This window comes from Leucopleurus acutus (genome assembly GCF_964270905.1).
Source record: "Leucopleurus acutus genome assembly, chromosome: 10".
Lineage (NCBI taxonomy): Eukaryota > Metazoa > Chordata > Mammalia > Artiodactyla > Delphinidae > Leucopleurus > Leucopleurus acutus.
Window position 1 is genome coordinate 45,295,132 of NC_139153.1, and position 27,801 is coordinate 45,322,932.

Sequence of the window (27,801 nt, forward strand, 5' to 3'; positions counted from 1 at the left end):
GGTTTTGTTGAGTTGTTTGCCAGTTCTTTACTCTTCCTTCTTTTCTGCAGGCTACCGTTGGATTGATTCGAAATCTTGCCCTTTGTCCCGCAAATCACGCACCTTTGCGTGAGCAGGGTGCCATTCCACGACTAGTTCAGTTGCTGGTTCGTGCACATCAGGATACCCAGCGCCGTACATCTATGGGTGGAACACAGCAGCAGTTTGTGGTAGGTAAATCTTAATAGTGACATCTGGCTATTTAAAAGGAATGCAAAAATCCATAAGATTCTGAACTACTGAGGTCATTGGCTCCCTCCATCCTCCTGCCTGCCTGAAGGGCTGCTTGTTATTGACTAAAAAAACTGACATGTCTCTGTGACTGCATAGAAGATAAGGAGTAATGTGGCCCCTAGTGGTATGTCCTTTGACATGTCCTTAACATCGTTGCCTCCTCAATCGTACAAAGGGGGTGTGGAGTGTGATTTACTGCTTTGGGGTCTCATTTAATCCATACAAAAGGTTCACATCCTTAGGAAGTAGCAGAGCCATAATTTGAATCCAAGTCTGATTTCAGAGTCTCTTATCCGCCACTGCAGTTCTACCTATAAATGTTTAACGTACCTTTTACTAGCTCCTCCAAGAGTGGTTTAAAACTATTTCCCTGGACTTAACGAATGCCAACAAATTACAAGACTAAGTAGTAGCATTTCTGGGATCTTTACCTATAATCTTAGCCTGAAACTTTGATGTCAAGTTTGCAGTCTTAAAACTAGCTTCATTACAAGTATCTAAAGACACTTCTGATTCCTCAGAATGTGTTTTAAGACTCAGACCTTCAAAGATTCTCTCGTATTAATCAGGTTACTTTAGAGAACAAGACTTTACAAGAACAGATCTTGAGACTCTGATTGCTAGTTGTGATATGGATGCACTCATTAGGAGGCTTTGCCTTTCTCTATTCATTACTTTTGGTGTTGGCCTGTCTCCATGAGGTGGCTTAATAGAATGCAAAGGGTACCTTTTAAAATCTCTCCAGGAAGAAAGGAGCTTTTGTGTCCTTATAAAGATGAAGTTGAATATAAAAGCTGCCGCAAGTGGCAGAATTATGACCTTTTAAAAAACTCAGATAGAGGGAAAGCAGATTGTAGTTATATTTTGCAAAAGCTAACTTCCTTCTCCCGTATAGGCTATCAGTTGAATAGTCTTGGAGGAGGTGAGTGGATTTTCTACTGGCAGCTCAGTAGAATTTTAGCAGTTGGTGATAAAACTTTGCTAAGTTTTCACCAAATACACATAGATGTACAAAGATAGAGGGAGCATCTGAAAGAAAACACTGACATAGTCTGCACGTTACTTTCCCATCTTTGTGTATCTTTTCTTTATATATCCCTTTACCCAGAGTGATTGGTGCCCTGACTGTAAGAAAGTTATCTTTGGGATTCAGAGGTATATTGAAGCTGTGCTTTGCTGTGCACAGTACCGTGATGGGGGAGGGGTGCTGCTTGGAATTAGTGCTGACAAGAGGCCACTTTCAGAAAGTGACATTCAACTGAATGGAGTCCACCTTCATTCCTGAACTAATTAATTGCAAATTCGGGGGAACTTTGGGTTTATAATGTGAATAACTAATCTAGTAATTGCTACTCAGAACAGAAAGCCTTTCAAGTATATAAACTTTAGAGAGGACAATGCCCTATTTATTAACCATATTTCTTTTGGTAGGAGGGGGTCCGCATGGAAGAAATAGTTGAAGGTTGTACTGGAGCCCTTCACATCCTAGCTCGGGATGTTCACAACCGAATTGTTATCAGAGGCCTAAATACCATTCCATTGTTTGTGCAGGTATGTTGCTTTTAAGTGAGGTGTCCTAGATTCTGTGTGTCAGTAGAATTTCAGGATTTTAAAGATAAGCAAAATATCAGGAAATTAGAGACCAAAGTAGGGGCACCAGCATTTAATTTTTCATCTACTATCACCATTTCTAAAATGGCAGTACTGCCCATGCTTCCTGTTCAAAGTATAAAAAATAGAATCTCAGTGTGTCATGTCCTTTTAGTTGAATACATTTATGAAAAATTCCCTTCGTTTTTCTTGGGCAGTAGAAGGAGCAACACTGGGACTAGAACCTCAAGAAGGGAAGGAGACTTTTACTCCACCGTTAGGGTTGCTCAGTTTTGAAGGGACGAAAGCTGGTCTGGGCTGCTAGAGCACAGGCCTCCAGCCACCTCTGGGTCTTCCAAGTTTTAGCTTGGATAAAACTCTGAAGAAAAGGTTCATAGCTAAAAATGCTCTAGAAAACCATTGCTCCTGAGCATCACTCAAGAACATGAACTTAGAGTTTATGATTTAATACAAGCAGTACAAATACCGCTCACACTCTGAACTGGGAATTGGGAATCTTTACAGTGCAGTGGGGTGCTTGTCATGTTTTAACTTTAGGCTTAATTAGGTTTTGGGTGTATGTTTTCTCCTTAGCTGCTTTATTCTCCCATTGAAAATATCCAAAGAGTAGCTGCAGGGGTCCTCTGTGAACTTGCTCAGGACAAGGAGGCTGCAGAAGCTATTGAAGCTGAGGGAGCCACAGCTCCTCTGACAGAATTACTTCACTCTAGGAATGAAGGTGTGGGTAAGTAGGAAAGGAACCAGAGCCTTTAGCTTGTGTACAGTGACCCCTCAGCTTCTCCTCAAGGACCTTTATTCCATCCTTCTCCCAGCAACATATGCAGCTGCTGTTTTGTTCCGAATGTCTGAGGACAAGCCACAGGATTATAAGAAACGGCTTTCGGTTGAGCTGACCAGTTCTCTCTTCAGAACGGAGCCAATGGCTTGGAATGAGGTAGGCAGCGTGAGCACGTTTATTTGGCTGTTTGCTAGAGCAGGTATAAGGCGGTTTGTGGTTTCCTCTCAAACCACTCAGCACACGTTCATTTGCACTGTGTCCTTGGCTTGAATATTCATTCTTTACACTCTTTTAGCAACTGCTGTGAGGAAAAACTACAGCTTTAAAAACAGCCTATTCAGAACAAACAAGTTAGAATTTCCAAGGGAGACAGATGAAAAAGTTAGCAGATTAAAGAACATTTTTCAAAAGGTTGTTAGGAAAGAGGCCGTCTATTAACCACTGTTAGTTGGAGGTCGGTTTATCAGTACTTCTCAAAAAATGCTCAATTTTTCACCTACTTTTCTACTTGAATTTCTATTAATTTGTTCAGTATTTGTCCTCAGTACAGTTGTTCATTGAAACAGTAGAACCACCCTGAAAGTTTTTTCAATTATGGTACATAGTCATAAAGTGAATTATATTTGTTGAATGAATGGAGAGAGATCCTGTATATTGTTAGGTGGAAAAAAAATAAAGCAAACTGCCCAACAGTGAGTAGTATGTTAGTTGGCTGTTTAATAGGCAATCTTAATATGTTCCATCTTGAGCTCTGAACTTCCCCACCCACTCCCTTTCTCCAGACCTCTCCTCTCACAGTTAATGGCAACAGTTAATGGCAACTTCGTCCTTCTAGCTGCGCAGGCTCTAAAAGTCTTTTCCTATAACATATCCGGTCAGCAGCTCCTTTTGGGGGTAGACACTTTGCCTGTTTTGTTTCCTGTTATATTTCTAGCACCAGGAACAGTGCCTGGCACGTAGTAAGTACTTAATAATGTATACTTATGGAAAGAATAAATTAGCATTTTTAATACTGTGTGCAATGGGAAAACATGTTTCTCTAGGTATCTCTAGGTATCTTTGAAGGGTAGAGTTTGAAGTATTTCTGTATTGTATACATCTGTATTTCAAAATAATTCTGCATTTTCTAACTATTTCTATAATGTTTGAGTTCTTTATTCTTTTCATAATCTGAAAATAAGTATGTTTTCAAAATATTGGACAGTATGCTTTGAGTTGAGAATTTTCATTTTGCTTCTTTGCTTTATACCTGTTTATCTAGACTGCTGATCTTGGACTTGATATCGGTGCCCAGGGAGAACCCCTTGGATATCGCCAGGATGGTATGTGTCTCACATTTCTTGATTATCTCCAGATCAAGCTAAAGGTCCAAAGCTTTATCAAAAGAGCTGGTTTGCTCATCTGGGAAACCAGTGTTGGCAGGAAAGTAGTGGTAGCAATTAAAGGCAGTTCTTAAATTCTGGAGTCAGCAACAGTATCTTTATTGGAGCACAGGGAATTCTGAGCCACACACTGAGCAAGCAGTAGGATCACACCAGTAAGTATGTGTCACTACTGCTAGGCCTCTGCAGTGCAGTGCAGGATGTTACAAGTCGCCTGGCTTTTTATTCAGTTTTTTTTTGTTCAGAGAACCCATAATACCTGTGTCTACGACCCACCCAGGAAGTGAGAGTATGGAAACTTCTGTCCCCAAGCTCAGCTCTGGGACGGGTATATTTACATAGGTAGCTTTGCAGAAAACTCTAAAAATACAATTCAAACCTGGGTAGTGGCGAGGGGTAGACCACTAACAGCTGTAGCTGTAACTATTCATATTAAATTTATAATCTTACCTGGTTTTTCCTAGTTAATAAACCACTAAAGCTTATAAGCTTCTTACCTTCACAGGTACATGTAAATGTTAACCCTTAATACAAAACATGTAAAGGTTTCATTGGAAACTGGCACATTTTGTTTGTACTTTTGTGGGTGTCGCCTGGACTTTCTAACAAACAGACTACAGTTGCCAGACCTCCTTGTTATTGCCTTCACCTCCTGCCATGACTCCTTGATGCCTACGTGTCACACACAGTAGATTGCTTGCTGCTGCTCCCCCCTCAGGAACCTGTCCCTGCCTGGGTAAATGCCAGAGGCCCAGGACTAGAACCTGCTGGTCTGCCTCTGGTGGAAACAGTCTTTGTGTGGCCTCGTGGGTGGCCTGGCACTGGCACTTAGCTGAAGAAAGCCAGACGCTGAAGAGGTTAGACAGCAGCGCTTTCTGACAAGCTTGCTGCCCTTGGATGTCCCTAACCTTAGTGTTCACTTCTCTGTCTTCTCTCTCTCTCTCTCCCCCCCCCCCCTTACCCATTTCGTTGCTACCCCTGACTCTCCTAGATCCCAGCTATCGTTCTTTTCACTCTGGTGGATACGGCCAGGATGCCTTGGGTATGGACCCCATGATGGAGCATGAGATGGGCGGCCACCACCCTGGTGCTGACTATCCAGTTGATGGGCTGCCAGATCTGGGGCATGCCCAGGACCTCATGGATGGGCTGCCTCCAGGTGACAGCAATCAGCTGGCCTGGTTTGATACTGACCTGTAATCCTCCTTTAGGTAAGAAGTTAAAAAAGCCAGTTTGGGTAAAATACTTTTACTCTGCCTACAGAACTTCAGAAAGACTTGGTTGGTAGGGTGGGAGTGGTTTAGGCCTATTTGTAAATCTGCCACAAAAAAAGATACATTGAAAGGAGATGTCTTGGAACATGTGAATGTTCTCAGATTTCTGGTTTGTTACGTGGTCATGTGTGGAAGTTATTAACTTTAATGTTTTTTGCCACAGCTTTTGCAACTTAATACTCAAATGAGTAACATTTGCTGTTCTAAACATTAATAGCAGCCTTTCTCTCTTTATACAGCTGTATTGTCTGAACTTGCATTGTGATTGGCCTGTAGAGTTGCTGAGAGGGCTCGAGGGGTGGGCTGGTATCTCAGAAAGTGCCTGACACACTAACCAAGCTGAGTTTCCTATGGGAACAATTGAAGTAAACTTTTTGTTCTGGTCCTTTTTGGTCGAGGAGTAACAATACAAATGGATTTTGGGAGTGACTCAAGAAGTGAAGAATGCACAAGAATGGATCACAAGATGGAATTTATCAAACTCTAGCCTTGCTTGTTAAAATTTTTTTTTAAATATCTGTAATGGTACTGACTTTGCTTGCTTTGAAGTAGCTTTTTTTTTCTTTTTTTCTTTTTTTTGCAGTAACTGTTAGTTTTTTAAGTCTCTCATAGTGTTAAGTTATAGTGAATACTGCTACAGCAATTTCTAATTTTTAAAAATTGAGTAATGGTGTAGAACACTAATTCATAATCACTCTAATTGTAATCTGAATAAAGTGTAACATTGTGTAGCCTTTTTGTATAAAATAGACAAATAGAAATGGTCCAATTAGTTTCCTTTTTAATATGCTTAAAATAAGCAGGTGGATCTATTTCATGTTTTTGATCAAAAACTTTATTTGGGATATGTATGGGTAGGGTAAATCAGTAAGAGGTGTTATTTGGAACCTTGTTTTGGACAGTTTACCAGTTGCCTTTTATCCCAAAGTTGTTGTAACCTGCGGTGATACAATGCTTCAAGAGAAAATGCGGTTATAAAAATGGTTCAGAATTAAACTTTTAATTCATTCGATTGTGTCACCTTTTTTTCCTTGTCACTTAGTGGTTTGCGAGGGTAATAAATTATTTCACTATGTGTCTTCCTCAGGATGAAGTTGAATAAACTTAAGTAATGACGGAAGGAGCCTTACCGCTAGTAGACGGAATTGTTTGTTTGCCAAGCCTCTTTAGCACTTACCCCTGGGTTAAATTGCACCAAAAGTGTCAGCCTTGAACGTTGATTCTGAGCTTGTGTAAAAGAGGGGGGAGTCCATCGTCTCCAACTGAAGGAGTCTGGGCTTAGAGCCTATGGCCAAGACGCCTTCATCCTGGCTGCAGCCATGTGTATAATCCTGCCCACGTGACTAAAGGCATCTAGTTCTTTGGCTTTCAGTTTTGTCCTGTGTTGCCCAATAGGCATCCCCCACCCCAGACTCCATCACATGGTTTCATTCCTTTAAGGTAATAATGAAGCATTACTCACCTGGATTTGGACTTCAAGCACCTTCACAGAAGTGTGACTCATTTGGAGCGGGGAATTCCTTCAACTCCACTTTGAACTGATAGTTAAGATGGTTTACCTGCCGATGTTTATCTGAACATATCAGAGAGAACTAGAATGGGCCTTCTTCCATGCTCTCTGCCAGGTGAGCCTGTCATCCTGGTGGTAGGTCTGACAAGCTTAGTTCATCCCTGAGGGCAGAGTCAGTAGACCTGTTTGTTAGAACTTGTGTTTTGGGCTTTAAAAAGCATGGAAGTGTTTTGTGCTTAGGGAGGGCTGTTTGTGATTTACTGTGTGTTTAAAAACCTGTATTCAGTACCTTTTTGTTGGATGAGGACCCTTTGAGAAAGCTTTATAAATTCTTCCCTGTGGTCTAAGATGTAATTGGGATGGGAGAGGAAACATTTGTGTACCTGGTGAGGGGGCAGTTGTGCCTCCAGTGCATGACACAGAGAACCAAGGCAGCACTGCATAAACTATTAGGTAGGCTAGAGCTATTGGTTAGAGTGAAGATCTCTAGTGAGGTCAGCTTTTAACATAAAGAACCACAGCAGGGTGGTTTTTTTTTTTTTTTAAAACCAGAAAACATTGCAGAGCTTTGCCTAAAATCATTATAGTTTTGAAGTTCCATGTAAAAACTTTACATGAAGGTTAATCTGATTCAGCAAAGGTAGTTCTGCAACGCACTTAGAAGGACAAAGAGCCAAGAACGGCAGAGACACTTGTGAAGAATAAGATGACAGGAGGACTTGTTCTGTCAGCTGTCAAGGCCTAACTGTAAAGCTAGAGGTGGTTAAATTTACACTGTTATTGGCATGTGTGTAGAAGTATATACTAAGGGAACAGAATAAGATGAAGACAATAGACACTTTAAGGGTAGCATTGGAAGTCAGTGTGAAAAAGAGGGACTTTTTAGTAAAAGTGTAGAACAGTTAGGTAGCCATTTGGATAAAACTGAAATTAATGCAAGAAAAAAATCCATGATCAACAGAATATCAAAAGCCCTCACTGGAAGCCCATGTGTCCAATAATTTGCAAGAGAATGGCCGCAATGCAGTAAAAGACTACAGCTTCAACACAATAGTATGGGTATATCTCAAATATGATACTGGAAAAAAGCAAGTCACAGATGCATGCCGTAGGACTGCACTGGTGCAAAGAGAAAGGCAAACTGTTTTAAGGAGATCATCCAGAGATAGTAAAACTAAAAAGCAAGAAAATTTAGATTACCACAAAAAAACAGGATAGTGGTTACCTGGGGATGGAGGTGCGTAGGACAGCTGATCCCATTGCAGTGACCACCAATGAGCTGAAAAATGAAGCTTTTCCATGTTGGATGAGGTGTTCTAGACATGAGGCTTTGATCTGGTTATTGGAATCCTTGACAGTGAAAGATCTTGAGATACATATGTCTTGATTAGTGTAATAAAAACAGAAGATCCGAATCGTGCCATATGGTTTGTAAACCAGCAGAGAGCTGAGTTGCTCCACTGCAGTTGTTTTGTTCTACTAGGTGAGAATCTAACTGCTTGCCTTGCTTGAGTGAACACCCATCAAATGCAATTAGAAAATAATGGGGGCGGGAGGCTGAAAAGGTAGTGCTTCCTTTTTCTTATTCATCAACGTCCTGTGTGGTGTCCACTCCACCTCCCCACCTCATGAGTAGTCTACAGGGGGGTGACTGGCCTCCTCTGCCACCTCAGCATCAAGCCTCTGAGAGGCCAGAGGCCAGGTGTGAAAGGCCAGCCTTCTTCCAGGTCACATCAAGACTCCACACCGCCCTGGTCCTTATTCTGGGCCAAGGCTGGTGCTTGTTGCCCCTTCCCTCCCTCGGCCTCCTGGAAGCTTGGGGCTGTTGGGGCCAAAGCCTCCTGAAACTCCGTGAGTCTTGTCCCCACCCCACTCCAGACAGGCCTCCCCAGGGACCAAGCCTCTTTGGGCTTTTGTAGCTTCTTGCCGCCCCCTTCCCTACCAGTTCCCTCCTGAGGCTCCTACCTCAGCCCCTGCATAAGTCCATTTATCAGAGAGATTTATTTCTACATATTTTTCTGTTGTTGGAGGAGGGAGAATAAAGGGCATTTTGCTTCAAGTGGAGGCAGGAGAGACCCAGGTCCTCTCACTATCGCTCACTATGGACAAAAGCCTTAGCCACCAGAGCCTCCACTTCTGAGCTGTCCCACAGGGCTAAGAGCTGCCTTGCATTCACAAAATTGACCTCAGAACCTCATGAGGTAATAGGGGAAACCTCATGATAATATGGGAAACAGGAAGAGCTAGACAAGCCCAAAGAACCGTCAGTCAGTAAATTCTGTTGCTGCGTCCTACAGAGCCACTTGCTTAGCTGCCAGATGACTGTCAGTTCCTCTCAGGATACCCTCCAGGCCAGAGTCACCCCAGACAGATCGTCACAGAGGGACAGCTCACTGGGCACCTACTCTCAGGCTGTAAGTTGAGGCAAGGTCTCAAAGCTCTGGGCCTGTTGTTAGGGAAAGAAGGCAGCCTGCTGCAGCCACTCGCTGGTCCGCTCTGCTCCGCTCCATGCAAGGCATGCTCCTGCTGCCTCCTTTGCCCCCTCACCCTGCAACTTCAGTGATGCCATTCATCCCTGGGGGGGCTCAGCCGACGGACTACATGTAGCCAATTAGCAAACAGCTAAAGCTTGGAGGTGGTGGGAAGAGGAGGGCCGGTAGTTACCTGGGTCTGGGCCTCTGGTCACTGCGAGAATCCTGAGAGCTCTGATGGGTGGCTGGGGCCCAGGGCTTCTCAGAACTGGAGCCGGGGAAGCCACAAAAGGGTATGGGCCTCTCATGTGGGGCAGGGAAGGGCACTGCTCTCCGCTTCCCTCTTGTCTACTCAGCCAGACTGCTCATGTCCCCTGGCTCAGCTCATTAGGATTGGGGGTGCTGCTTTCCATAAGGCACCTCTGTGAGAAGGACAAAAAGGATCCCGTAACTCCAGGAGGACACAGCCTCATGCCAGGGTGCAAAACTTGGCGTGGGCTAGCTTTAGCGCCTGTCACCCTGGGCTGAACACCCTTGGTGGGGTACTAGCCCTGCTTGGGACCATCTCCTCCTTGCCCCTTGCCTATTCAAATACGCCTTTCCTCAAAGAGGCGAGGCTGTGGGACTCAGGGCCAGGCACGGTCCACTTAACGTGGTTCTGGAATGTTAAAACTTTCCTCCTGTTTCACCTTAAGCAGCAAAGACTCCTCCCTGCTCAACTCAAAAGGGCAGAGAAAGACGAATTCGATGGCTCTGAAATACCTTCTGGGGGACTCTAGGTCCAGAACTCCAGGGTGCTTCCCCTAAGAGCTGAATGAAAGAGGAGGGAACAGATTTTCTGGGAAAACAGGGAGAACTGTGCCTGTTCCCTGGACCAAAGTGGCAAAGCAACAGGAGCTGAGGGCCAGGCCTCCAGCTGCTCCCCATCAGCTTCCCCCACCCCAGGAACAAATCCAGCCGGGCCAGGGCCACCTGGGCACACAGCCTGGTGATGGGCACATTGCCCAGCAGGACTTCCTGTGGGCAGTTAGTTAGGAGGCTATGAGAGCAAAGGACACTGCCTGCTCCTGGGTGGGGTTCCCCCTTACACCCCTGCTACTCAGCTCGACTCTAGACGTCCCACTGGCAGACACACAGGCTGCGGAGTCCGAGTCCCGAGTTCAACCCAGCAGTGGGGCCTTGGGCAAGTGGACTGGCTCCTCTGAGCCTCAGTTTTCTCACCTATGAAATGGAGATAAGAAGGTCTGCTTGGCAGGTGGTGAGGTTTAAATAAGGTAAGTGACATCCACGCCTTTGACGGAGGGGGGCACGGAGCTGCTGTGTTCGTTACAAAGCCAAATGGAAGCTGGCACATTACCCAGATCACCGCGGCAAAGTGGGCCTGTTGGCGACAGTGTGCCCAGCTTCCCGTGATGCAGTAGGTGTGGGGCCGCCTTTGTGCCCCTGTGCCTCCTGCTTCTGCGTCCCCCGCCCATTCCCCCCACATAGGGGCTGCTGCCTGGGACAGAAGCCCATCTGGGCTCAGGCAGTGTGTGTCAAGGGGCAGATCCCCTCTCTCAGCAGCCCAGAGCACTGCAGCTACTGATCTAGTCGAGCCCTTTCATTCTGCAGGTGGGGAAACAGAGGACCCAGAGAGGAGGCCAAGGAATGTTCTCAACTTGCTCACCTGGTTCAAGCTGCCCACGGTCCAGCCCTCCCTCCCTCAGTACAACAGTCCCAGCCCCTTTCCGCAGTGTCCACCCAGTATTTTCACAGGCTTGACTCTTACACAGGGGGCACTAAGGGCATATGTGTGAGGAAGGAAGAAGCTGGAAAGGCTTCGAGGATAAGGGGGGGGGGTCACTGGTAGAAGTTGGGGGTGTGATTCTACCTTGATGCCATCATCCCATCTAGATGAGCAGATCTTCAAGGAAGCCAGCGTTCCTTGAGCGTTTTGCATTCCTTTAGGCAGAGTTCTAACCACCTGTTCCTGTTAGTGCAGTCTTGCCCAGTTCTCCCCAAGATTCTTGGGATCACTTCATCCCTGAAATGAAGAAAAGCCAAGCAGGTAAAAGTAGGAGGAAGAGAAGAGACTATAACTTCCAAAGGCTTGCTCTGGAGCTGCAGCTGGGAGAGCATTCCTGCCTAGTCCTGCCTGTTAAATCTTCTCCAGAGAAGCAAGATGCTTATAGACGCTGGCAGGCCTAGACTAGCACAGGCAGTGCAGGCTTTAGCAGGGGCCTACCTGGCCCACACAGGGAAAGAGCATTCTGAGAACAGCTAGCAAACCTGGGGTTCCCAGATGCATCACACATGCACTGAGGAGGTCCATTCTGAGTGGGTTTTCTAGGGTCTGGAGTTAGATCATCTCAGCCAGAGGTTCTGGGTTCAGCTGACTTTATTAGATCCAAATAGAGCTGTAGGTGCCACGTGGTGAACGTGTGTAGCTGAGGGTGGGTGCCGCAGAGTGGGCTCGTGCTAAAGGCCGCCTTGCCTAGTGTCCAGCAGCTTGGAGGATCTCCAGGGCCAAGGAAGCCACTGCACTGTTGGCCGACGAACTGTGAGAAAAACCAAAGTAGAGACATTTAGGAATCCCCAGGGTAAAATGCTCTGTCTTCCAAAGGGGCTGGCCTCTTTTGCACCCGAGTACCTGATGGACCAGCTGCTTCCCAGAGCTGCCCCTAGCATCATCTTGAGAAGCAGAAACAGCGTTTGCAGGCTCCAGGGCCATGAGGTGAGGACCCCGAAGCCCACAGTCCCACAGGGGCTCAGCACTGGCCCTGCCACCCACCCCTCGACGTCTCAGCCCACTTTGGCCAGGTGCACCGATGCTGAGCTGTGAGGGCAAGTCAGGCGGACGGCAGCCAGAGCCTGCTGGCCCGAGGCCCACAGTGAGCCTGCCCGGCGCCTGCCTGCAGCTGACTTGTGCCATCCAGCAAAGATCCCAGCTGCTGACACTCCCTGCTCCATGCTGCCCCTTCCTGGCCAATCAGCCAGAAGCTTTGGGTTTCTTATTCTCATAGGTGTGGATGTGCAATTAAGAGCTTCAAATGGAAACTTCGTTATTGGAGCAACTTGTTTGAGACACATTTAAACCTGTGCCTTAACAATTGTCACCAAAGAAAAGAATGGCGCACAGCAGTGTGCCTTGAAGTGTAAAATTAGCTGATAGCACACCCTTCGCTACACAGAAATACAGCTGTTGCCAAATGCCAGGGGGCTGCATAAAAGAGGTGGGTCGCAGGCGGACAGGACTGTGGTTGGAGATGGTGCCATGCATTCCTGCTCTGTGCATCAAAGGCCCCTTTGAGGGCTGAGGGAATGCACTTGAACTTGGCCTGCTCCCGGCTGAGACCAGGCTACCCGGGTGGAGCCGTGCTGCCCGCTCCGCCTGCCAGAGCAGCCCTTGGGGGCCAGTGACCGGCAAGGAGGACACACCCACCTGGCAGGGCCCCATCAGAACTGAGAACGCTGCCATCCAGTCACTCTTTGTCAACATGAGAAACCCTTTTTCTGGTGGGGCCATCCGAACAAAGCCCGAACAGGACAATTTCAGAGCAGCAGCCTGTCGGCCAGTATGAGATCTGCCTGGTGTAGACGTGTTAGTTGCTGGAGTGACACGTGTGGATATGGAAGAGGCCACCAGCCTCAGGGAGGCTCGTTTTCACATGCTTGGTCCAAATTTGGGTCCAGCGCTCCCAAACTGGTACAGCATGAAGATGTGCCGGCCTCGGACCCAGCTGGGGGGCGGGGGAGTCCCACACAGGCAGGCCGTGGAGAGGAAGGGCTCTCAGCAGCTCCCCACTCAAGTCCATGCCTCCCGGTGGCTCTCCCACCCTCTGCCAGCACACATCTGCTCTGCTCACAGGGGCCTCATCTCAGCTGTCTGCACAAGCCCAGGGTCCCCAGGTATGGTCATCACCTGCTCCTCACAAAAACCAGTCTAGCGGAAGGCCTGTGGCCCAGCCCAGGGAGCCAGTGTCCGTGCCTCACACCACAGGGGCCACCGGGCTGAGCAGGGGCCCCTCCCATCAAAGTCAGCCCGTCCTTCCCCTCAGCTCACAGTAACCACGGGTAAGAACCGACATCTTTGGCTTAAGCTACAGAGTAAAGGGGGTGGGGTAGGCCAGGAGGCGCTGTCCCCTCCCCACCCAATCCAGGATTAATACAACAAGGCTGCATGGAGCTGAGTCTTCGCAGACTCACCTTCCCAGCAATACCTCAACCGCATATGCTCCTCCAACCAATACAAAACCCCAAACACCAGGAAGCAGATTCCATAGAACCTTGTGGCCCTGAAAACAAACTACCAGGAATGCCGTGCACCACCCCGCGTCCCGCACACCCAGCGAAGGCCAGGTACCCCTTAGCAGGTGGGGCCTCCTCCCCAGGGCAGGGAGAGCAGCTGCAGCTCAGGGGCCACCACGCCCTCCGGCCGCCTCCCTCAGCTCTGGGGACAAGGCACTCACCCGAGTCATTTAATCAAGCCCCTGAACCGCCCCCAGAGCCCACCTGCCAGGCCCTGGCACTGTCACATGCAGTGAGCCATTACACAGCACACCGGCTGCCTAAAGGGTGGATACCTGGGGGCCGTTCTCTCTTTATTCCCATGCCATTTTTCTCTGGTCACGTGGCACTAACATTTTAAATGACTCGTCAGCCCTACCCGCCCCCCCCCCCAACCCCGGAACCGCCTCTCCAGGAAGTGCAGGGGTGTGCGGCAAGAACCCTCCCAGCGCCCCCACTACACCGGTATCGGCGTCACCGGGGGGCTGGCAGAGAGGCCGGTTCCTCTCTCCACAGGGTGCAGCGTGTTCCGGGTGACACGGCCGTCCTGGTCTCGGCACCTCACTTCCAGGATGCTCTAGACGTACTGACTGTGAAGCTGAGGACTGAGAGGCTGACCTAACCTCAGCTTCTCCGTGTCAAACTGTTCTAGGCGTTCAAGTTTTCCCTCTGACGGCAGCCGGGGCTGCAGAGTGGGCCTCCAGACCCTCTGCAAGGTGGTGGTAATGGGGCCTCTGGCCAGGCTGCTGAGGGGGGCACGTGTGCACACACAGGTACTGCTTTTCTCATGAGGTTCATCGGTCTCCCACCTGGTCATAATCCGCTCCCGTCGCCATCTGTAGATGGGAATACGGCCTCCCCGCACTGCAGGGCCGGGATGCTCTTCTTTTCTCCCTCCCGTTACCTCTCCCTGCCTCCACAGTGGGGACTCCTGGGGGGTTGGGGGGCAGAGTGGCCCATCCCACACTGGGAGGGAGGGATCTCAGTGGGCAGTGTCAGGCGGGAAGGTGACGGTCCCTGGTGTGTAGGCGAAACCGGGGGGCGGGGGAAGAAAGAAGAGTGGAGAAAAGGAATGCCAGGCTATTTGCTGAGCCCAGGTACGCTCTGTGCTGCTCCTCCCACAGCCCTCCTGGGCCTACGTACCCCCCAGCCGCAGCCAGCCACTCCAGAGCCCGCAGGAGGCTGCCCGAATTCTTGAGGCTCTCCAGGTGCTTCTCATTGGAGGTGATCTGCAAGGGAGGGAGAGGAAAGCGGTCGGCTGGCCCATCCCTGACCCATGATCCGTTGGACGGGCACCCTGAGTCTCAGGCCACCAGTGCTATTGGGCAGTGAGCGCTGAGCCCCAGTGCGCTGCTGACCACGGAGGCAACCCTTGGGGTGAGCAGGAAGGAGTCCGCTGCAGCTGGAGATGCGCCAGGGGAGGATGGGGTGCCTCCCGTTGGTCCCTCAGGAGGGTCTGTGTTCTGGAAGCCTGAACATTTCAGTTAAAGCAGATCACGGGTGAACAAACTTTCCAGTTGTCGGTTCCGGGACCCAGTGGGCCCATGTGTCCCAAGCCCGACACAACCTCTTTCATATGGACAGAAGGATGATGCTGGGCTCCCGTGATCTCAGGAGCCTGGGAAAAGAAAGAGGCACTAGGAATCAAACTGGTTACACCCTCACCCGCGTACCCTGGGAAGTGTGCCTCTGCCAACGGCCACCGTCCCGGGAGACACAGAGGAGGGACACTTGGGCACCAGAGGCAGAATCATCAACTCTCAGGGCTGGAAGGGACTCGGATAGGTGCTGACCCAGCCCAGGCTCCTGGAGACCTCCTAATTCAGCCCTTCGGTAAAACGAGTCCATGCCCTACGAGGCAGAGAAGACTTCAGGAATGAACCTTGATTCTGCAATTCGACTGTTTCTCTTAATTCACCTTTCATGTCCTATTTTTATCTTTGATATTTACTAAATATTTTCTAATAAACACTTGTATGGAACTTCACATTTCAGAAGGCTCTGCAGTTTCCTGTACATTTTCTCACTTATCCCTTTCAGTAGCCTCACCTTGCAAGGTAAGCATGTAGTGTGTTTTATAGATGAGGTGACTGAAGCTTAGTGAGATTAAGGGACCACTACGGCAGTACACAGGGAGCTTGACCCTAACCCCACATGAGGCTGGAACCAGGCTGGCCTCGGCTGTCCCCACCATTTTCTGTCTTTCCACTTGATCATAGCAACCAGGGCTGGATTATCATCTCTGTAGTTCTCAGGGAAGGGCTGAATAGTTCATAATCAATCACTCATGGTGATAGGAAGGTCACAGGGGTAGTTAGACCTTAATGTGGCCTCTGAATTGCACGTGAATGAATTTGCACCTCCACTGAGACCCTATCCCGCTTCCTGAGTGTGCCACACCCCAGCTGCCAGCTCGACTGCATCAGGTGTAATTTCTGCAAAGATTTGCGTCTTAAAAGAGCTGTGTGTAAATTTGTTCTGAAATTACACCCCACTTGATGAGTTCAGAAGGCTGCTGTAGTTCAATTCTGTCTGAAGCAAGCACAAACTTACCCTGAAAGGGTCTTCAGCGAGGATTCCCATCTAATTTTTCTCAAAACCCTGCCTCATACAGCTCAGTTGAGCTACATCCAGACTCACTGCCCTGACCAGCCCTACCGTGGGATCGTGGGTAAGAGGCTGTGCTCCAAGTTGCAAAGAGATAACAAGACGACATTCACTCACGAGGCTAGCTGGAAGGTGAAAACTATGTGATCAAAGGGAGAGACGAGAATAGCACCGTGTGCAGCTGACATAAATGCAAGCATAAACAAAGCCAAGAGAATTCATTGAAAACTATGTGATTTGGCCACTTACCTGAACTCTTACTAGCAACATCAACTGTTGTTCTATCAATATGAGTTAATTAGAAAATAAACATTTTAAATAATATCAATCAGAGGTTCTAGTTCTGGGAAAGACAGAGAAAGCACATGCCACCCTTTCCATGTAAAACCTGAACAGGATGCACAGCGCAGCTCTTTCAGAACACTGAAAAGTAAACAACACTGGCAGGTTGGGGAAGGACCCTGAAACCGAAGCGCCGTCTCCCCTCTCCCTCCAGTACAGACCACCTTGAACTCAACACACCCAAACCCCAGAAGTGGGGCACACGAGAGAGCCCCAGGAGAAGCCAGGCTTGAGGAATGGGAAAGGAAACTTGGAAAAGCTCAGAGAGATTAGATGAACCCCCCTTTCCTTTTCCTCAGTTCTCTCTTGCCCCAGGCCCCAGGCAATTCTGTGGTGGCAGCAACAGGAGCCAACAGCCAAAACTCTTCTCTCTCTCTCTGTTCTCACAATGTTTGGCCCCGACATGACAGTTGTGGAGGTTAAGCAGTTTGTGGCCAGACAGAAAATGGGAGACCCAGGGAGCCAGAAAGTACTGGGGACATAATAACAGGGAAGAGCTCAAGAAAGCAACCCCATAAAATTATTTATGAACTTCTAGGCTCACCTTCAACCTGTGTTGGTTAAAGTAAAAGGTTAAAAAAGATACACCATACAAACAGGAATCAACAGAAAGCTAGAGTGGCTGTATTAGTATCAGGCAAAGAAGACTTTAGAACAAAGAAAATTATCAGGGATAAATAAAGACATAGCATCCTGATAAAAGGGTTCTCTCACTAAGAAGATAAAACAATAAATGTGTATGCATCTAACAACAGGAATTTAAAATACATAAAGAAAAACTGATACAACTGAAAGGAAAAACAGACAAGTCCACAACTGTAGCTGGAGACTTCAAATAACTCTTATAGTAACAGATAGGATGAGCAGACCAGAAATCAGCACGGAGATGGAAAAGTTGAACAACACCGTCATCCAACTGGATCTCACAGATATTCGTAGAGCACGAAGCCCACCAACAGCAGAATTTACATTTTTTCCCGAGAATCCAGGAACATTCACCAAGGTATACAATATTCTGGGTAATAAAACAAATATTTACTAATTTAAGAGAACTGAAATCATATAAAGTATATTCTCTGATCATCATGGAATTAAACTAGAAATAAATAACAAAGATAACAAAAATATCTCCAAATCACTTGGAAGTTAAACAACACACTCAAATAATCCAAGGATCAAAGAGGACATCCCAAGGAAAATGAGAAATGATTCTGAGCTGAATGAAAATGTCAATACAGTATATCAACGTCTGTGGGGTGCAGCTGAAGTAGTGCTTAAAGAGAAATTTATAGTACAATACTTACATTAAAAAAGAAACGTCTCAAATCCATAATCCAAGCTTTCGTGTTAAGAAACTAGAAAAAGAGCAAACAAACCCAAACCCAAAGAGGGAAGGAAAAACAGAGCAGAAATCAAGAGTAATGTGGTAAATGTAGGCCCAAATACATCAATATCTAAATTTACCAAGTACTACAAATAAAAGATTAACTAACATTGTTAGATTAGCTATAACCAAAATAAAACACAACTACATGATGCTTACAAACATACCTTAAATATAAGAGCACAGAGCAACTGAAGTTTAAAGAACGAAAAAAGAGATGCCACACAAATTGTAACCAAAGGAAGTTGGTATAGCTAGTATCAGACAAAGTCGACTTTAAGCCAATAATTATAACTAGGAATAAAGAGAGACATATCATATTTATAGAAAGATCAACTGGGCTTCCCTGGTGGCGCAGTGGTTGAGAACCTGCCTGCCAATGCAGGGGACAGGGGTTCGAGCCCTGGTGTGAGAAGATCCCACATACCGCGGAGCAACTAGGCCCGTGAGCCACAACTACTGAGCCTGCGCGTCTGGAGCCTGTGCTCCACAACAAGAGAGGCCGCGACAGTGAGAGGCCCGCGCACTGCGATGAAGAGTGGCCCCCACTTGCCACAACTAGAGAAAGCCCTCGCACAGAAATGAAGACCCAACACAGCCAAAAATAAATAAATAAATTAATTTAAAAAAAAAAAAAAGATCAACTGACCAGGAAGATATATCAAGTCTAAATTCTAAACGTACCTAATAACAACCTCAAAATCTGTAAAACAAAAAAATGACAGAACCAAAGTGAGAGTTACACAAATCCATAATCATTCTGGGATATTTTTCAATCTCTCCCAGTAACATGCCTACGAAAATCAGAAGGGATATGGACGTTTTATACAACAAGATTAACAAACCTGACCTAATCGACATATATAGAAAAATTCATCTAACAACTGCAGAATATATGTTCTTTTCAAACGTCCATGGAAACTTTTCAACATACACCACACGCTGGGTCATAAAGCAAGTTCTGACAAATTTCAAAGATATAAATCTAACAAAATATGTCAGGATCTATATGTTAAAAATTATAAAATGCTGAAAAAATTTTTAAAAAACTAAATAAATGGATATACTGTGTTCATGAATTAGACGACTCAATATAGTAAAGATATTAACTTTCCCAAAATATAGGTTTAATGCAGTTTCTATCAAAACCCCAGCAGGATTTTTTGCAGACCCACACAAACAATATCAAAGTTTTGACAAGCGTGCAAAGGTAACTGAATGGGGGAACATGTTTGAACAAATGATGCTAGAACAAATGGACATCCATATGCAAAAACATGACCCTAGGAACATATCTTAATACCTCAAATAAAACATCATTCAAGGGAATTCCTGGGCGGTCCAGTGGTTAGGAGTCCACGCTCTCACTGCCGAGGGCCTGGGTTCGATCCTCGGTCTGGGAACTAAAATCCCATAAGCGGTGAGGCATGGCCAAAAAAAGTCATTCAAAATGGATCATGGATCTGAATGCAAAATGTGAAACTATACAACTTCTGGAAGAAAATATAGGAGAAAAGATATGAGACCTTGGGTTTGTTCATGAGTTTGTAGATACAACACAAAAGCACAATCTCTGAAAGAAAAAAATGGACAAATTGGACTTTATCAATGTTAAAAACTTTGCTCTTTATATATGTATGATGGAATATTAATCAGCCATAAAAAAGAATGAAATCTTGCCATTTGCAGCATGGATGGACCTAGAGATTATCATACTAAGTGAAGTAAGTCAGAGAAAGACAAATATATGATATCACTTATATGTGGAGTCTAAAAAACAGTACAAATGAACTTATTTTAAAAACAGAAACAGACTCACAGACATAGAAAACAAACTTATGGCTACCAAAGGGAAAGCGGGGGGGATAAATTGGGAATTTGGGATTAACAGATACACACTACTATATATAAAACAGATAAACAACAAGGATTTACTGTATAGCACAGGGAACTATATTCAATATCATGCAATAAACTATAATGGAAAAGAATAAAAAATACAGATATATACATATGTATGTATAACTGAATCACTTTGCTGTACATCTGAAACCAACGTTATTGTAAATCAACTATACTTCAATTAAAAAAATTAAAAAATAAATCAATAAAAATTTTTAAAAAGCCTTTGCTCTTTGTAGAAGATTGATAAGAGAATAAGACAAAGCACAGACTAGGAGAAAATATTTGCAAATCACATATCTGATAAAGGACTTTTCTCCAGAACATATAAAGAACTCTTAAAATTCAGCAAGAGAATAACTCAAGTTTTTAAATGGGCAGAAAATCTGAATAGACACTTCATCAAAGAAGGTATTCTAGATGGCAAACAAGGACATGAAATGATACTCAATATCATTTGTCACTAGGGAAACACAAACTCAATCTACAATGTAATACCACTACACACCTATTAGAATGCCTAAAATTCATAAAACTGACAATAACAAAGGCCAGCCAGGATGCAGAGTAACAGAAACTCTCATTCATTGCTGTGGGAATGCAAAATGGTACAGCCACGGTGGAAGACACTTTGGCAATTCCTTATAGAATTGAACGTAGCTTTACCATACGGCCCAGCAATTGTACTCTTAGGTATCTGCCCAAGAGAAATGAAGACTTATGTCCACACGAAAACCTGTGTGCAGAAGTCTGTAGTAGCTTTATTCAAAAATCACTAAAAAGAAAAAGGAACCGAGACGTCCTTCAACAGGGAAATGGAAAAACAGCTAGGAAAGCCTTCATGCCTTACTTGGTATATAGGTCTGACTGGATTTTTAATGAGATATCAGTAAAGATAAGTCTGGATAATTTTTGAAAAGATAAGACTTTTAATTGGCCTTGCTAAATTATTTTGCCCTCTGACACCAATTTCCTAGGATTAGTCAAGCTTGTAATGTTAGGATTTTAAATGGCTTTGAAATAACCCTTTGGAATGAGTGACTCCTTTCTCCCAGAGTCTGGGCTCCTCTTTGGCCACCAAAGGTTATAAATTATGATGGGTACCGACCTTCTTTTAGAAACATCCCACTGTATTTATCAGACAGTGTGGCCTTTACCCTTCTATTTTCTCAGTACTTAAACTTTGTTAAACAGCAAATTGTGGGTCTGCTCAAAAGTCCTCCCACCTCCTCCTCTTCTGAGTTACCTAAGCAGAGAACGTTCTGGGCACCCTGAGACCCGTCCTTCATGAGGCAGGAGGGAAAGTGACACTTGTCCACTGAGATACTGAATTCACGGCTGAACAACTGCTGGAGAATTTCTCGTGGCTCTGATGACAGTAGTCAAGAGCGAGCACTGCAGTGACTCTCTAAGAAAATAAATAATGCAAGAGGACGCTAGCGAAGAGTGTCAACACAGTACCTTCCTCCTGTAGTTAATATTTTCATTAGAAGTCACTTCCATTAGCCAAGATAAGGAGACAATTTTATTTTGCAATAATGTTCTATAGCAGAGGTTCCTGGACCTCTAAGAGTCCATGAGTAGATTTTATTATTTCAAAACATCAAATGGCAGGTGTCCATTTCCTGAAAACTAAGCCATGCCTGCCTCGCATTCTTCCTGCTCCTAAGACATCTGACTGGTAGCTGGATGGCTAAAGTCAATCAAAATGGAAACATGAATTATACTAAATACATGCAGTTCACCTGGTAGACAGGCATCCATTCAAAACATTGGGATCTTTAAGGGAAACACCATAAAAAGGTTGGGAATTTGAGCTTAGAATTAAGATCAACTTGGAAAGACAATTCCTCCATCTCTGTTTAATTGAGGGGATATGAAAAAGCAGATGATGGACTTTGGGTAAATATGCTACTTTATTCAACCTTCTGCTACAGTCCCTTGAACGTGGGTTGTGTCAATGAGCATTCAGGAGTCACTGTGTAACCAAAACACTGAAAGGAGAGGCTGGTGTCCTGCAGAATCATCCCTCACGTTCCCACCAGGCTCACAAATTGTAAGGTAGTGGCTTTTTTTTTTTTTTTTTAAACACACCCACCGTCCAGGACAGAGTGTGGGCTGGCTCCTTTCCGGATTTCAGCTTCCCAAACGCAAACTACCAAAAGAAGCCATCTCAAGCCCTCGGTAATGACAGGAGCCTGAACTTGGCAGCCTCCTCAGTGTGCCCGGGGGAGCTGAGGGGAGACTAGGTCTCCCGGGGCACAGTGGCCACCGGGGGACAAAGCCAGGCCTGGTGCCAACATTCCTCAGCAAAGGCCTTAAAAACGCGTTAAGTCAGAATGTACTTTACTTCGTATCATCGTGATACATTGTGAGTTTATGCCCATGAATCTGACTCACAGCATCGTCCTCCTGCAGCTCATAAAAGCTCCGCTGCCAGCGTCTCTGGTTGGAAATGGTTTCACGTGTGGAGCTCCGTAGCCGTGAGTGAGGCAGGCACAGGCAGGCCGCCGGCCTCTGTCACGAGTGTGTAATAATACGTGTCTGTCTCTTCCCTGATCCTGAATGTGTGTGGCACGCCGCCGCCAAGTTAACCTTAGTTTTCTAATCGTGAGTTCCTCTAGACAGGCCCGGGCAACACGGACAGACCAGAAAAAACCCAGCAGACGGAGCCGACGAGAGCAAGCGTGGCCCAGGTGCTCACTTCACACACGGGAGGATTATTTTAATTCCGTGGCCTTCAGATCTCATAAATACGAGTAAAAACAAGCAGGTAACGATGACAACTCTACTTCAGAGAGTTTCAATTTCAAAAATAAACCTATCCATCGAGCCCCTTTATTTTGTTCTCTTAACATATACTTTGTCTTCTCTTCAGTTAAGGTTTTTGTTACTTCAAAGCCATTTCTACCCCTTGCATATCGAGACACGCTATCCCCTTGCCTTCTGATGCCAGGCTGGAATCTGGGAAGAACCTCTGGTCGGCGTGATGGAATCTGGCAGTCCCTCCCCGCTTTCCACCTGGTGCTCACTCTGGGTGTCTCCAGAAATTTCCTGAGCTGCCTTTCACATCCACATTTAAAGCAAGACTGTATGAATACAAGCTGCTCTGCATCCAGGCCCGTGTGCGTCTTCCATGAGTTGCTGAATGCATCTGGGGTGGAAGGGAGTAATTCTCGTGCACGGCCTTTGGCTGCCTCATGGCATCTGTACCTTCCCGGGAGTCCATTTAGAAATGCTACATTCCTCAACAAAAGGCCCCCTTCTGGCCCAGGCTAGTAATCAGGTGGATGATCTGAAGGAAATCTAGAGGCATCCCTGAGAATGCCTGTCAGTAGATCTGCTGATCACCAAGGAGTGAGGGGGTCCAGCTGGAACCTACACTGGGGCATCTCGAGGGCAGAGGTGTGGGCCTGTGGATGAGGCAGGCCCAGTTCCAAAGCCTTAGTCACCCGGATTTGGCCCAGATCCTGTGAACTCAGGCTCTCTGCAGGGAGACCGAGACATTACACTGAACCTGGGTGGTATCGGGCCAGAAGCGGCACCACCTTTGCATCCAGGCGGACTGCTACGGAGGCGTTCTTCCACGCGCCGCATGGAGCCCAGTGTAGCTTTAACTCACAGGGAGACCCTGGCAGCACAGAGGCCCGAGAAGACGGTGGCATCCGGATACAGTGATTGCTCAAGTTGAAGAAGGCTGAAGAGGAAGAAAATAGCTGAGCTCCTCTTGTTCAAAAGCACCCATGAGTTTCCATGCCGAGCATTCAAGGAGAACGGGGAGGGGAGAGGGTGGGAGGATGCACAGGGCGTTCACCAACATGCACAGTCAGAGCTAAGAAAACCCAGGTTTCAGGTAAAAACTGTCGTGATTCACCTTTGTCTATAAAACTAACTGAGTCAGCAGGCCTTGGAGCAAAAAGAGCTTGGAATTTGGTTCAAGAAAGGAAACCACCATTTCTGAGCACCTGTTATGTGCAGGAACAGAGTTAAGTGCTTTCAAATAGGTGGTCTTCTTTCTGACGACCATGAAAAGGAAGTATTCCTATGCTCACTTTACAGAAGAGGAAACGGAAGCCAGCAGGGCTAACGTGACTTGCCCAAGGTCACCTGGCCAGCAGGCAGTGGAACTGAGCTAAGACCCAGTCTCCCCACCTTCAAGATCCACGTGCCCTTCCAGAGAGTCCGCTCCATCCTCACGTCTGCTAGGCACACTGCTCAGCTGTTGGCCGACTGGCTGATTAATAACCATCAATGACCGAGAGACCGATGACACGGTGTTTCACTTCAGGCTCCACTGGCTGCACGCCGGTGATCTAGTGTAAAGGCTTACCAACCGTGCTGCTTGGTGCCCCCTGCCACCCCGGTAGATCGTCTGGCACCCTTTGCTCCCCTCACTGTTGCTGTTGTTGATCCCCATCATTTCCAGTGGGAGCAGGGTCCACAGAATCGCTCTCCTAGACGGCGTCAGGGGTTCCAGGTCTTGACCGAAGGAGTCCCTGGATCATATGTACTTCCAGCAAACACACCCTGATGTGCAGACCACCACGCGCTTCGCAGTTTCTCTTAGCGCCTGGCGACCAGAAGACTTTTCTGCATCTCTCCTCACACCCTCCGGTGGAGGGCTGTCCCTGCTGGGGATGGGACGTGAACTTACAGTTTGTGTACCATTATCTCCTGTTCTCTTCACAATAACCCTACGAGGAAGGTCTTCTATGACTTCACATTAGAGATGGGGGGAGGCTGGCATGGAGACCCAGATCTGGCCAACTCGCTCCACCGCCCTCCCTGCCCCAGTCGCCGTGCTGCCCTTTGCCGCCCCCATAAGGGTCTGGCTGCAGAAGCAGCGGCACAGAGACAGCCAGTGGCCACTGGGGAAGGCGGGAGCTGACACCTTCCATGAGTAAGGAGGAGGCTGCCATTCTGGCCCAGGGGGAGCCAGCCCCGGCTTCCAGGAGCCCAGGTCCCGGAAGGAATGGCTTGGCCTGCCATGTTTAAGACCGCAGTCTCTAGAGCCGGGGTCAAATTGGGGAGCACTCTCCTCTCATCTGATCTTTCCAGATTTGGAAAAGCAGCAAAAGCAAAGGAGGACAGATGGTGGGCAAATAGTTACCAAGTGGCATGGGCGAGCTGACCTTAGTGAGAACACGCCAGTGTGGAAGGATTTTCTTCTCTCTGTTGACCTTTCCTTCCTCTCCTCCTGGGGTCTGTACGCTCCCCAACCTGGCCCGACACCTCAGTTCTCCTCTCCAAACTCCCGTCTGTACCTGTGGGCACCTGCTAAATCCAGAGCTCATGGAAATGACATGCTGGGGATGTAAATGCTTCTCTTTTCACCCCGTGAGACACGGTTGCTTTCTAGAAGAAAATTATCCGTATTTGCCCTCTTCATTTTAGGCCAGCTAAATGAAGCTCTCTTCAGCTCTCTTCAGGGCAGTAAAAATGCCCTTAATGCTTAGAAACTGTTCATAATGACATCAGCTTCTGGCCATTCCATCCAGTAAGTTTAAAATGTTGAATATAAATATAGCTGGTTTGGGAAATCTCTTAGACCTGATCCAACTAACTACAACAGCCAAGTCCAAAATAAGTGAGGAAAAAGCAGTTTTAATTGGCAAAGAAATAGGATTGTGGATCTCTTGTGGATATAAGAATAAACTGTAAGTTGGCCCAAAGAAAGTTCTGGGGAAACACAGGATCAGACCGCACCATTTTCCCCAGAGGACCTGATCCAAGTGGTTAGAAAGGCAAACACGATAGAATACGTTTCCCAGTCAGTGGTGCTAGGACGTCAACCACGGGATGTGTCTGGAATCAGTTCCTCACAAGAGAAAACACCCAAGATAGTAACTGTCCTGTGATTTGGTAAGCGTGAGAACTTAGGGTAGTAAGAAGTGAGGAACTATGTGAGGAGATACTATGGGACCTTGACCCAAACAAATCTCCGCTGATCCTCAGGAATGCTCTATGGGGTCATACTGAGGGGTCTATTTGACAATGCAGTCCTTGAATTTGTGGTGCGGGTAGGGTGTGTGTGTTAAGGGCGGGGCTTTGAGGTGGAGGAGTAGAGAGCGGAAGTGGCTTATTCAGTGCCTGCTTCCAGTCCTTTTTCTGAACTTTCTATTGGATGGTGGGGAAAGGGGCGGGGGCAAGTGAGTGATATCAGGTCAACAAGGCTTAACAGGTCCCCCCAGGTTCCTTCTTTCCCCAGTTCCTCACTCGACCTCGTGAGGATACTGTCGGCCACTAAACCACGCTGCTGTGATCCAGCATCATAAATAAGAACCATCAGGAAAACGCACACCTTGTAATGTTAGGTAAAGAGCAGAAAATACAAAAGCAATGTGTGGAACGTGACTGCGATTACGTGAAATGACGATGGGGACATGCTCAGTTTGAGGTCTCCAGCGTTACCATCCTCGCTCCCAAGGCCCTCAGGCTAGTGAGAGGCGGGCAGAGAAGAAATCACAGTCCGACACGAGCTGAATACACATGAAGGCTCTTTCTGCAGCAGTAAAGGGTCTGACAAATCTTAGTTAGCATGATTCTGTGGTCAAGAAGACAGGGTGTTGGGAATCCCCTGGCGATCCAGTGGTTAGGACTCTGCGCTTTCACTGCCAAGGGCGCAGTTTCGATCCCTGGTTGGGGAACTAAGATCCCGCAAACAGCATGGCGTGGCGCAAAAAACGAAGAAGACAGGGTGTCTTGACCACCTGCTATATGCCAAGTCCTCTTTAGTTAGATTCTGGGGATATAGTGTAGGATGGGTGTCAAGGCAGAGCTTCCACTGTGAGAAACACAGTTAAAATGTAAACGGAATATACTTAAAAAACTAAAAACAGAGTCACCACACGATCCAGCAATTCCACTCCTGGGCATATAACCAGAAAAGATGAAAACTCTAATTCAAAAAGATACACGCACCCCAATGTTCTTAGCAGCACTATTCACAATAGCCAAGACATGGAAACAACCTAAATGTCCATCGACTGATGAACGGATAAAGAAGATGCTGTCTATGTATATACAATGGAATAATACTCAGCCATAAAAAAGAATGAAATAATGCCTTTTGTAGCAACATGGATGGAACCGGAGATGATCATACTAAGGGAAATAAGTCAGACAGAGAAAGACTAATAGCATATGACATCACTCACAGGTGGAATCTAAAAACTGATACAATGAACTCATTTACAAAACAGAAATAGATTCACAGACAACAACAAGCTTGGTTACCAAAGGGGAAAGGGCAGGGAGGGATAAGTTGGGAATTTGGGTTTAACAGAGAGAGAACCACTATTATATATAACAGATAAACAACAAGGACCTACTGTATAGCACAGGGAACTATATTCAAGATCTTGTAATAACCTATAATGGAAAAGAATCTGAAAAAGAATATACGTATGTATGTATGTATAACTGAATCACTCTGCTGTACACCTGAAACACTGTAACTCAACAACACTTCAATTAAAAAAGAGTAAACAGGATAATCTGAGACAGCGGTGGGCGTCAGGAAGAATCAAGCAGGGGAGAGGGGAGAAGACAAAGTGCGGCGGGCGGCCGCGTGCCCAGGACAGTCTCCCCGAGGAGACGACGCGTGAGGATGTGACGGTGAGAAGGAACCAGCCACGAGAAGAGACTGGGGACCCGTATTCTGCGGAGGGGAAGAGCAGCTGTCACGCGGGTCCTAAGCGGGGAAGGACCCTGCTGGGGACCTGGAGGTGGCAGACGCAGGGACCCGCTGGAAGCAGGGAGCCAGTGAGCAGGGGCTGCAGAACCGGCCCAGGGGGAGGCGGCAGGGCTCAGCGAACCACACCCAAGGACTCACCGGCCAGCACCCTCCCTTCTGCTGAGCCTTCGACTAAGCACAGACGAGATGCTGCCGGGCCTTTCGTCCTGGACAGCAGAGCCTGCACGTCAGCAGAGGTGAGGCGTGGGTAACCGCCGGGGTGAGGGTGCTGACGGACCTTTCCTCGCAGGCAGAGCACCTAAACA

At 46.8% G+C, this 27,801-nt stretch overlaps 2 protein-coding genes across 4 annotated transcripts in view; one reads left to right on the plus strand and one right to left on the minus strand.

The window, feature by feature from the left end:
- Positions 1 to 6,327, plus strand: part of CTNNB1 (catenin beta 1) — a 41,196-nt gene extending 34,869 nt beyond the window's left edge. The window contains exons 10-16 of one of the 3 annotated variants that reach the window (XM_082848263.1): positions 51 to 209; positions 1,705 to 1,824; positions 2,458 to 2,608; positions 2,697 to 2,818; positions 3,924 to 3,984; positions 5,036 to 5,255; positions 5,558 to 6,327. In XM_082848263.1, coding sequence (XP_082704389.1) covers positions 51 to 209; positions 1,705 to 1,824; positions 2,458 to 2,608; positions 2,697 to 2,818; positions 3,924 to 3,984; positions 5,036 to 5,244 — 822 coding nt within the window. In that variant the 3' untranslated portion in view covers positions 5,245 to 5,255; positions 5,558 to 6,327. Of the gene's footprint in view, positions 1 to 50; positions 210 to 1,704; positions 1,825 to 2,457; positions 2,609 to 2,696; positions 2,819 to 3,923; positions 3,985 to 5,035 lie in introns of all 3 variants that reach the window. The other 2 variants (XM_082848264.1, XM_082848262.1) reach the window with 2 other exon arrangements.
- A 5,339-nt stretch (positions 6,328 to 11,666) lies between these two features.
- Positions 11,667 to 27,801, minus strand: part of ULK4 (unc-51 like kinase 4) — a 512,005-nt gene continuing 495,870 nt past the window's right edge. Inside the window, exons 36-37 of the mRNA XM_082849145.1 lie at positions 14,709 to 14,794; positions 11,667 to 11,836 (exon numbers count right to left, since the gene is read on the minus strand). Coding sequence (XP_082705271.1) covers positions 11,773 to 11,836; positions 14,709 to 14,794 — 150 coding nt within the window. The 3' untranslated portion in view covers positions 11,667 to 11,772. The remainder of the gene's footprint in view (positions 11,837 to 14,708; positions 14,795 to 27,801) is intronic.